Here is a 12,049-nt window from a genome sequence, read left to right as displayed (position 1 = left end):
ACACATTAGCTTTCAGTGTTGTGTCATCTAAATTCTTAGGTTTAAGGATTTTCACAATAGAACATAATTCTTACAGTAAGGTAAAAAATAAGATTGCATAGGATTGAGCATAAATTCTATCCAAGTAAAGGTTAAATTGAAGAACTTGAAGCTGGAGGACCAAAATGTGAGAGAAAAGAAAAAATCCTCTCCTTTGTCCATCCAACAACCTCAACTGGGCATGCACTTTATCAGCTTGCTCCTTAACTTTGAGTTACTTATTCTCCAAAAGGAAAGAAGACAAATTTGGCACACAAGGTTTTCTCTTTTATTTTTATTTTTTGCCCCTTAAAGGAACTTTCCTGTAGTTTCCCCACACACACATACACACACATGACTCCTTTTGATTCTACATCTTTCATCTTGAAATTGGGAAAGAAAAACTGTGACTAAGTCTTGATTATGTTCATAAATAATATGGTAAATATGGTATGCAACTGGCAGTGCTATAATGAAATCCCAACCATTTATTGGCTTTTGCCACTAGAGAGAGATTTCTTAGAATTTGTGAGACATAACAATTTTATTAATTTATCATCTATGGAATTTACTATGTGCCAAATCACAGTCTAAGCCAGGGGTGGGCAACCTTTTTGTGAGTGCGTGCCAAAACCAGCAAAATCTCTGACTCAAAATTCTTCTGCGTGTCAACCCTAATTTTTTGAGAACATGTTACGCCTACTTGATATCTCTTAAGGTGTACGTACGTGAAGAACCTTGAAGAAATAATAAAAGTCATTTGAGCGACAAAAACAGTATATCATGATGAAAAATACATTTATTTTTTAATGTATACATGTACACTGATAGTCCGACAGAAAACTTTATGACTCCGTTTGATATTATCAGTGGGACTTTTGCTGCTGCATCACTGATGACAGAGATTTTAACATCAGGTTTATATTTCGTGACCTTCAGAGATATGCACGAGCTACTACTTTCATCCGTCAGGCTACTCCTATTACGAGACTTAACAAAATTCATCACTGAGAACAAAGATTCACAAGCGTATGTGGATAAAACCAAAACACTGGTCGGATCTAGGAAGGCAGGGAGAGTTAAGGCAGAGGCATAGAAATTGCTCTTCCCCTCTCTCATCAATCCATGTCTATGGTCTTTAAGATAACTTGTTATGTAAAATTATTTATTTATCTAAGATGCACCTACACTGAATTTATCTGAAAAATAAAGATACTTAAAAAAATTGTAAATGGAAGATTATAAGAGAGGGTTTTGCGTGCCAGCAAAAGTTACTGGCGTGCCATGTTTGGCACACGTGCCAGGGGTTGCCCACTCCTGGTCTAAGCATTCTACATACAGCTTGTAAATCCACACAACCCTTCAAGTAGGCACTGTAAGTGTCCTGGCTTTGAAGGCAGTAAAACTGTTGTGTAGATTACCCACAATCGTGTAGCTCAAGCATGTCAAACTCGAGGCTGGTGGGCCGTATTCCTTGTTTAAATAAAAGGCCATACAAGCATGGCTGTGAGTTTGACATGCCTGTAGCTGTTAAGTGGAAAAGTCTGGATTGAACCTAGGCAGTCAAACCCCAGATCATCACCTTTCATGTGAGACAGGATTGATTTAAATGGTATAGGTGTGTGTGGCTGGAGGTGAGGTCTGTGTCTCAGCTGTGCTTAGGAACAGCAGAGTCATTTTCTACATTATGATTTTATTCCCTTACCTTTAGGGGCTTATTTTTTCATCTTTTTAAAAGATATATTTTTATTGATCTCAGAGAGGAAAGGACAGGGAGAGAAAAACATTGATGAAAGAGAATCCTTGATCGGCTACCTCCTGTCCGCCCAACTCTGGGATTCGAGACCACAACCTCACTGATGGGGAATCAAACCGTGACTTCCTGGTTCACAGTTTGACTCTCAATCATTGAGCCATGCCCACTAGGCTCATCTTTAATACAAACTCACAAGGGCCTAGCATTTGTCACCTAAAATGTGAATTGTTTAGTACAACAGTCATTAATGTACTTCTCTTGTGTCTTTTAAGTTTAGAACTCTATAAAATTTGATTCTTTGGGTTAGAAATACTTGCAGTGGTAGGCATGTGTTCACTACTTTTATCTTGTTTTCTTTTTTACAGGAACGAAATGCAGAAAATGCAATTGAAGCCCTTAAGGAGTATGAGCCTGAAATGGGTAAAGTGTATAGACAGGACAGAAAGAGTGTACAACGGATTAAAGCTAAAGACATAGTTCCTGGTGATATTGTAGAAGTTGCTGGTGAGTTTGTTTTTTTGGTTTTTATTCTAGATTGTATATCTGAATGCATTCTTTTTCCCAATGCTCCTAGTTAAGTGTTTTAAAAATTATGTTCGTATGTATCGGTTTTAGCGCCATCCAAAAAAAAAGGTTTTCTATAAAATTTTGAAGTGTTTGGCACCGCCCTTCATGTTATTGATATTTTTGAACAAGGTGTTTGAATTATTTGTGCTTATTACTTTTGATATATTGTAGCTCACTAGTGCTAGTGAGATAATGAACTTAATTTTGATTTGACAATTAGTGTTGCAGTTTGTTAGCATTCTAGTTAATGGCTACTAATTTTTTGTTTCTTGGCATAAATGTTGTCATACCTGCAAGTTGATAGTTCAGGGTAATTTCATGACACTAAAAGTTCTTATTAAAAATACTTTTCCATTTCACTGAGCCAGGGTTCTTAGCCTGGGCTGTGAATCCACTGCAAGGCCAGAGCTCTCCACAGATCTCAAAGGAGTCTGTTTCCTCATTGCTCTAGATCAGCGGTCGCCAACCTTTCGGACCTCATGGACCACCAGTGGTCCACAAACCACCAGTTGGCGACCGCTGCTCCAAAGGTTTCCTTACATCAGAGGTTGCCAATCACACCAGTGGTCCACGTACCACTGGTTGGCGACCGCTGCTCTAGATCAGCGCCATGTTGTCAGACAACCCAGAATGCCCCTGGAACCAGTCAGAATAGTCTAGTCCAGCGGTCGGCAAACCGCGGCTCACGAGCCACATGCGGCTCTTTGGCCCCTTGAGTGTGGCTCTTCCACAAAATACCACGTGCGGGTGCGCACGTATAGTGCGATTGAAACTTCGTGGCCCATGCGCAGAAGTTGGTTTTCGGCCTGGGTGAGTCTATTTTAAAGAAGTGGCGTTAGAAGAAGTGGGGTCGCTGAGATCGACCCCTCAGATTGAGGACGTTTTTAGCAAAGGCCAGTTTAGGAGTACCCTAATTAAGTTCATAACAATGTACCTACCTATATAGTTTTAAGTTTAAAAAATTTGGCTCTCAAAAGAAATCTCAATCGTTGTACTGTTGATATTTGGCTCTGTTGACTAATGAGTTTGCCAACCACTAGTCTAGTCTTTTTGTTGCAGTCATCACATTTGGATTATTCAAATCATCATGGTTTTACCCAACCTTCTGAGTTCAGAATACTTGTTACTTGGTTTCTTTTTGTGAATGGTCTCATAGTAACACTTTTACACTGATTGTGGGGAAGGTGTGCTTTGTCCTTATTGTCTTACTCATTTCAATGAATAATTCAACAAGCTGCATCTCATTTGGCCCTGTGCTGTACAGTTTTGGCCTCTAAAAAGGAAATTGCCTTGTCATATTCTCTTACCTATAATTTTTGTCATTCTTATTCCAAAAAAAGAACAGTGTTGCCTGTATTACAACATGTTGATTACTTAGGTTTGCATTGTGTATAAATGAATAAGTTGCAGTCTCAATGCCCCTTTACTCCTAAATATTTGAGTGTTTATTATTATTTTTAAATTTTTAAAAAATTAATTTTGAGAGAGGGAGGGATGTGCAAGAGAAACATTGATCAGTTGCCTCCCACACCAGACCTATGCATGTGACCTCTTGGTGCTGGGGACAACCCTCAACCAACTGAGCCACACTGGCCAGGGCTTGAGTGTTTATTTTTTAAAATCAAGGGCATTCTCTAATATGAGTCCAGTAAAATTGTCAAAGTCAGGAAATTGATGAAATACTATCATCTAATCTGCAGACCTTACTCAAATTTTACCATTTGTCACTGGATATATATCTATGTGTGTGTGTGTGTGTGTGTGTGTGTGTGTGTGTGTATAAATATTTATTTGTATTGATTTCAGAGAGGAAGGGAGAGGGGGAGAGAGGTAAAAACATCAATGATGAGAGAGAATCATTGATCGACTGCCTCCTGCAGCCTGGGCATGTGCCCTGATCAGGAATCAAACCATGATCTCCTAGTTCATAGATCTACGTTCTATCACTGAGCCACGCCGGCTGGAGTCACAATGAATTTTTATTTTATTTTTTTCGAATTAAAGAGTCACATTTATTGCAATCCGGGACTATGAGGGGCCATTCCCCAAATCTCATAGTAACAAGATGGTCGCAGCTCCAAGGTTATATAGGCAAAAAATCACAAAGGTATTGATTACATCCCAGGGTTTGGAATGAGGAACCTGGTTCGCAAAAAAGCAGTTTACAGAAGCAGAAACAGCATGTTATCTAAATTACAGTTTTGGGTCTAGAGCCCTTGGGTAACCTGGGTTAAACTTAGGCATGTTATCTAAATTACAGTTTTGGGTCACAGTTTTGGGGGAACACTGAGTCAACAGGGACACATTATCTAGAGCCCTCTGACCTTGAGGTAACTGTGCTGTCCTTCCCAGGTAAAGGAAAATGTGCTAAGACCAGTATGACCACTATAAATGGGATTTCACATTACAATCAATAGGGTATTCAACCGAATGGGATGATTTATATAATTCAGAAAATCAAAATAACCGGTCTATTGTTAAACAAAGCAAATAGGTACATAAGCCAAACAGCAGGGTTAAAGGTAAACTATAGTTTCTACCTGAGATGATTGCTACCATACTTCATTCCCCACTGGTTTTATGTACATGAGTCAAATCATGGACTCATCTTCATTAGTTAGGGGATTGTACTGCCCCCTAACTACAAGTAGTTTGACCGAGTTAATTTTTCTAAATTGCCAGCTTGGCACATTCAATTTTCATTTACTCACCCCACTTCTTTTAGGGGCATTCTCTATTCTGTTCCTGCTTTCCTGTCCCCTAGTGCATCTAGCCCCACTTGGCCCTGGATTTTCTCACTGGCTAGAAAAAAATGTTCTTACAGTTACCAAGTGCCCTAGTGCCACGGTCCCCATCAGTACTGTCCTCACTGAAGTCCAGTTCCACTCTTGCAGACGTCGAACCTCCTCCTGGCTTGCATGGAGCCCAGGCTAGGGATCTCACGGGTGAGGCAGCTGGCTGCCAGGATCAAGGCCGTTTCTTGGTGCAGGAGCTGGGAGTGGTGTAGCCAGGTCTGGATGCCATCAGCAGGGCGACAGTGTATAGTCCCTTCCAAGCTGGGGTGAGTCCTTGGGTAGTGAACTTCTTTACCCACACCGAGTCCCCAAGCTGGAAAGGGATGTACAGGGTCCGAGGTGGCACTGGAAGGGCATCTCGAACAAGCTTATGGGTGGCTCACTGGGTATACTGCAGAGCCTGCAAGGACTTGAGCAAGGAATGGTTATGACTTTTAGCTTTTAATTCCTCCTCTAACTTTGGGTAGGATAGGGGGAGGTTTACCAAACATGATTTCAAGAGGAGAGAACCCCTCCCGGTTGGGGGTACACCTGGCCTGTAAGTAGGCAAAGGGCAGGAGGTTGGTCCAGTTTTCACCGGTTTCTGGGATAAATTTAGTTAAAGTCCTTTTAGAGTCCTGTTCATACATGCCCTGAATCTGTGGCCGGTATGCACAATGGAGTTTCCAATTTATGACTTTGAGATACCTTGGGTACAAAGTCGGGGCTGTTATCTGATCCTATGACTGCTGATAGCCCCAATCTAGGTATAATCTCCTGGAGTAATTTCTTGACCATTATAGAGGCAGTTTCTGTCCTGGTGGGCTAGACTTCAACCCATCCCGAGAAGGAGTCTATACTTATACCCTGATGCCGGTGGCTTAATCTCTGTGAAATCCACCTCTCAATGCTCTCCTGGGGAGTTTCCCTTGGCCCGAATTCCCAGGGGGACCCCCCTTACCTTGCATTTACCTGTGACCTGCCTCACAAAAGTTCAGAAGTCTTGGTGATGCCTAAGTGGGTAGCCTGGTGTAACTGGGCAACTAAAGTCCGACCTAGAGCCTCTGGGACCAACAGTCTGCCATCTGGTAGAGTCCACCAACCATTTGGTCCTCTGATAGCTTGCTTCTGTTCTGCCAATTCCTCCTCTTGTAAAGGCCCCACTGGTTTTTGGGCGGCTTCCTTGGCAGCTTGGTCTGCAGCTCGGTTTCCTTGGGCAGTCTAGGGTGACTACCACCTCCCACTGTCCCATCTTGTACATAACAGTACCTTGTCTGGTGATGATAGCGGGACATCTGTCAAGTCTGGGCGAGCTGAGTCTGTTACCTCTATGCAGTCATGGATGGCTCCTCTGGATCATCATCTGGGAGCAGGCTGGCAGGGTTGATGGCCAGTGTCTTATGGAATTCAGATGCAGGGCTGGTCCAGGAGAAGAGCTTGGTACTGGGTGACCCTGGTGTTTGACATCCATCTCTCCAGAGCATCTCGAAGGAGGGCTTCCACAGCATGGGGTGTTGTCAGGGCTAGTTCTTGGCCCAAAGTCAGCTTATCTGCCTCCTTTACCAGCATTGCTGTGGTGGCCACTGCTCGGAGGCATGCTGGCCACCCTGCAGCCATGGGGTCTAGTCTCTTAGACAGATAGGCCACAGGTCTCTTCCAGGGACCTAGAGTCTGGGTGAGAACCCCTTTGGCAATGCCCCTTACCTCTCTCAGGTAGAGGTGGAAGGGCTTCCTGATGTCTGGCAAGGCTAGGGCAGGTGCTGAGACAAGAGCCTTCTTTAGCTTCTCAAAAGCCCATTGTTCCACTTCAGTTTAACGGCTGCGCCTCCCCAGCACTTGAGCACAGAGGTTCAGCAATCTCCGCGAACCCCAGTATCCACAGGCGGCAGTATCCAACTGCCTCCAAGAATTCCTGAACCTGCTTCTTGGTTGTAGGCATGGGGATCCTTAAGATTGCCTCTATTCAACTGAGGAAGAGGGTCCGTCTGCCTTTGCTAATGTACCCCAGGTATGTGACATCAGAGGAGCACAATTGTGCCTTCTTGGCTGACACCCGGTAGCCTAATGCTTGTAAGGTGCCTAACAGGCCCTCAGTGGCTTGTCAGCAATTTTCCTCAGTATCTGCTGCCAACAGAAGATCCTCTACATACTGGAGTAGGGTACATTCTGGATGCTCCTGTCTAAAGGCAAGTAGGATCGAGCTCAAGGTTTCATCAAAAAGGGTGGGAGAGTTTCTGAAACCTTGAGGCTGTCTAGTCCAGGTTAATTGTCCTGAGAATCCACCCTCTGGGTCATTCCCCTCGAATGCAAAGATAGCAATTCCCTTCTTTGCTTCTAAACTCAGGGGGTATTGGCTTGCAATTGGACTACTACATGAGCTTGATGACTTGCTAAAAACCGGGGGGGGGGGGGGGGGGGGGGGGGCGTGTTTTCTGCCCAAACCATGGGAAAGAGGCATTGTAATTTCCCCAAGTAAGCAGAGTCACATTGGCCCTTTCCTGCAAGAGATATTCAACTGAGAGAGGACAGGTTAGAAGAATGCAGCCAGGGGAGAATGGGTCCGGGCCTGGGTTCCTTGGATCCACAGTGAAGTGTGCTCCGTCCCCCTCAAAGGATATGGTGGCTTGTAGTTTCTGTAAGAGATCACGTCCAAGAAAGGGGTACGGGCAAACTGGCATGACCAGAAACGAATGTGTTACCGTGTTCTTTCCAAGGTCCACAGTCCTCTTTGATGTCCAAGGAAAAAGGCAGTTTGTCCGGTGGCTCCCTGGACTAATGTCTTCTTAGATGTTACGAATCCCATTGGCTCTGTCAAGACTGAATAGGCTGCTCCAGAATACACCAGGAAACTAACTGGGAGTCCTATAAAAATGATTATTCTGGGCTCTAAGGGGTTCAAGAAAAAGGAGTCCTGGCCTTATTAGTCCCCTTCCCTGAGTGTAAATCCTTCAGAGCCTGGGTTTTCCCTCAGCCTTCCACTTTCCTTTGTTAACCTACCAGGATATTCTCTCTTCCAGTGCCCCTACTTCCTACAGTAGGCATACTAATTCCTTCCTAGTTTGCTGCCGGCCTTTTCTTTCCCTTTTCCATCCCCCTTCTCCTTTTGTCTTGGTGCCCGTTTCTCTTAATGCAGCTACCACTGCCTTAGTCATTCTCTTGTCCTGCTTCTCCTCCGGGGTGTCCCTATTGTTAAAGACTTTCTGGGCTACCTCTACCAGCTGTGACCAATTTATTCTTTCTACTGCCTTTTAAGCCCCCCCCCCCCCCCCCCCCCAAAACCCCCAACAGAACACGGTGAAAAGTGTCCAAGGAGGCCTTGTGTCTCATTGGGGTGCAGGGAGACACAAGGAGGCACAGGGAAATTTTCCTCCTCGGCCTACTCAAAATAACCCCTTAGGGGATGAGAGGCAATTACAACCCCGGTGAGCAGGTGAGCAGAGGGCTTGGGAGATGGGAGCCTGATAGGTGGAAGCGGAGAGCTTGGCGCAGGTCCCCAGGTGACCAGTGGAGGTGCTCCCGCCACAGGGGGAGCCTGGGAGGAAAGCATTTTCGTCTTGCAGTCTCCACTGGAAAAAGCGCTTGCCTCCAGCCAGCGACAGTGGCATGGTGGGGGCCAGTGGCTCTTACGCTGGCCAAGGGGAAACACGCCCTGCATATTACAAAGTGCTCCTGTGGCAGTGGGTTGGGTATCAGGCCCCTGCCATCATACCCATACCCTGTGACAGAGCAGCAATCAGGCCTCTCCCAAGGGAGTGCACTGGAAGGGGATATCAGCCCCTCCTCTACTAGCAGCAACAGGTACCGAACCCTTTCAGTACATTTGACCAGCTTCATTCCCGCCCACCTTTACAGATTCCAGGGCCCATTGTCTTCCTTTAACCAGCAAGCCAAATGACACTGGCCTGTATTATTTCCCATTGTGAGTTAGAGGAAGACAATTCCTGGGGAGGAAAATGACTCTTTCTGCTTGGAAAAGAAGGCAGAGGATGTACAAGTGTGTGCAGGGAAATTTTACTAAAAGCCTGGAGGGTCTCCTGAAAGATCCTCAATTCAGCACAGGCAGGGGGCAGGGCCCATAAATTCTCTCTGCCCTGAGGAATGTCCCAATCAGACAAGAAAAGCCACAAATACCTTTAAATCTACTCTAGAATTCCAAAATTTCAACCAACACAAATATCACAGAGCAAATCAAAGTCCCTAGTACGCAAACATAGACAGAAATTTTTGCTAGTTAGGCGGGCCGATTCCACCTCTGACAGCAAGCACCCCTTGGGAAAAGAACCCAGCGGCCACTCGGGGGTGTTTTGCTATCGGTCAGAGCATTCAGCCTTAAATCAAACATTTTTTTTTTCCTTGCAGACTTCCACACTTACATGAACAAATAATTATACCTAAGTAGACATACAAACATCAAATGAACATTCATACTTACACCCTTTCAGTGAACAAGTACTTTTACAATCTTAGGATCTTGAGCAGATAACAGGAACACTGCCCAAGTCCCCTGATGGGGGCCTGACAGGAACAGATGTGGGGGCCTCCCTTTCCCACATCCCAGGACAGGATTCTCGATCCATGTCTCATCCAGATAGAAACGGTACTCATACTGAACAAAGAAAACAAGACTAAATAGACACGACAAATAGACAAATGCCTCAGCACACAACATAGGGGAATTTTCTGGGAGCTAGGTCTGCCTTAGGTGGCTCTGGCCAATAGCGGCTGGGTGGTTTGGATGGCCTTGCCAGCTTCTTCTCGCCTGCTCCTGCCCTGCCTGCCTCTTCACTCCTGCTACTAAACCTTACTCTGTCCCTTCTTACACACGCAGGGCCGGACCCCACAGTGAATTTTATAGCAAAAATATAAATAGAGGAATTCTGGAAGTAATATAGAAAGTAGGTCAGAATGGTCCTGGCCAGGTAGTTCAGTTGGTTGGAGCGTCAGCCTAATGGGCCAGGGTTGTGGGTTCAATCCTTGGTGAGGGCACATACAAGGAGTAACCAAACCAGTGAGTGCATGGATGGGGAGAGCAGCAGAACGATGTTTCTCTCTCTCCCTTCCTCTCTCTCTTTAAAGAAGTCAATTAAAAAGAAAGCCCTGGCAGGTGTTGCTCTGTGGTTAAGTATCAACCTATGAAGCAGGAAATCACAGTTCAATTTCCAGTCAGGGCACATCATTGATGTTTCTATCTCTCTCCCTCTCCCTTCCTTTCTGAAATCAATAGAAAATATTTTTTAAAAAGAATAATGGGAAGATTTTGAGCTTATGCATAGTAGTTCTTATGCAGGAGGGCACATCAGAATCCTCTGAGGCACTCTTTAAAAGTTTTTACCAGTCTCAACCCAAATTATTAACACCCAATCTATCATGGAATTATGATTAAGTATAGGTTGAAAAGCAAGGCTCAGATTTAGACGCAAAGCAACAGGTTTTGATAACTGAATGGATATGGGGGTAGAATGTAGAATCAAAGATACTGGCCAAATTTCTAGTTTAGGTGACTGGAGGGTGATGGTGCTAGTAACTGAGGAAGGAAACATTGGAAGATAGCTTGTCTTTTAAAAACATATATGTTTTATGTGCAGTTGCAGATATCATTGCCTAAATACTTGTACAGGATTGTTTGACTTTGTATGTTTTCCATTTCTCCAGCTTAATCTGGTAATATACTTTTCAGCCTCTCAACATAAAAAAAAAAATCAATTGTATTTCTGTGTACTAGCAAAGAACAATTTGAAAATGAAAATAAAAAACAAATTCAATTACAAAAAGCTTCCCCCCAAAAAAACAACAAAATACTTAGGAAAAAACTTAACAAAAAGAAATACAAGCCCTAACCGGTTTGGCTCAGTGGATAGAGTGTCGGCCTGTGGATTCAAGGGTCCCAGGTTTGATTCCGGTCAAGGGCATGTACCTTGGTTGCAGGCACATCCCCAGTAGAAGGTGTGCAGGAGGCAGCTGATCGATGTTTCTCTCCCATCGATGTTTCTAACTCTCTATCCCTCTCCCTCTCTGTAAAAAATCAATAAAATATATTTTTTTAAAAAGAAAAAAGAAATACAAGACACTTGTACACTTGAAAACAACAGTGTACTCCTTATGCTATACTTAACATCTGTGATTATTTTGTAATTGCCAATTTGTACTTTGTAGTAAATATATTCAATTTGTACTTTGTAGTAAATATATAAGCTTCATATAAGGGATATAAACTCATCTTTCAATATTAAGCTCACTGGTTTTTTGTATGTTAAACGAAAGGGAGTGGTTGCCAGAAGCTGAAGGAAATGGGTAAAGGGAAATTACTATTTAATGGGGACAGAGTTGCAGTTTGGGAAGATGAGAAAGTTCTGGAGATGAATGACGGTGATGGCTGCACAATAATGTGAATTTATTTAATGCCATGGAACCGGTATACTTAAAGATGGTTAAAATGATAATTTTTACTATAAACAAATAAAATAAGGCATACTTCATAAGATGGAAATCTTAGGTCACAGATATGAACACTATGCATCGGGAATGGAATTTCACAGTGGGCAACAAAAATCAGGTAGACCAGGGTTATCATCAAGCTTTACCACTATGTGAACTGTATATTGGGCACATTAATTAATACATTATACAAAATTTGCCTACGCTCCCCAAAAAGGCCAGAGAAGTTTGGTGGTATTGAAAACTGAATAAGAAGCCTATATAGCAGTTAATGCCCAGGGAGTGGCATTAAGATGAAATCATGGAAACAAGCAGGAGTTACACAATGCATGGTCTTTTAGAGAAAAGAATTTTGTATGTGAGGTGCAATAGGAGGCCACTGAAAGGTTTAGCAGGTTAATAAGTTACATGACCTTTAGAAAACCACTCTGGCTGCTGTGTGGAGAATGACTGAAAAACAACAAAGGAAGCCAGAGCCAAGTTAGAACACAATGGCAGT

At 43.6% G+C, this 12,049-nt stretch overlaps 1 protein-coding gene across 2 annotated transcripts in view; it reads left to right on the top strand.

Annotated features, from left to right (window-relative positions):
- ATP2A2 (ATPase sarcoplasmic/endoplasmic reticulum Ca2+ transporting 2) overlaps positions 1 to 12,049 on the top strand; it is a 60,629-nt gene that overhangs the window by 13,554 nt on the left and 35,026 nt on the right. For both annotated transcript variants that reach the window (XR_011469060.1, XM_070400015.1), the window contains exon 5: positions 2,140 to 2,278. Coding sequence is in view for 1 of the 2 variants with exons in the window: in XM_070400015.1 (XP_070256116.1) it covers positions 2,140 to 2,278 (139 nt within the window). In the remaining variant the exon portion in view is untranslated. The remainder of the gene's footprint in view (positions 1 to 2,139; positions 2,279 to 12,049) is intronic.

The sequence above is a fragment of the Myotis yumanensis genome, unplaced genomic scaffold (assembly GCF_028538775.1).
Source record: "Myotis yumanensis isolate MYYU_CA2020_CCGP unplaced genomic scaffold, mMyoYum1.0.hap1 SCAF_19, whole genome shotgun sequence".
Classification (NCBI taxonomy): Eukaryota; Metazoa; Chordata; class Mammalia; order Chiroptera; family Vespertilionidae; genus Myotis; species Myotis yumanensis.
The sequence above is the reverse complement of the archived record's forward strand: the minus strand, read 5'-3'. Positions and strand labels throughout refer to the sequence as shown.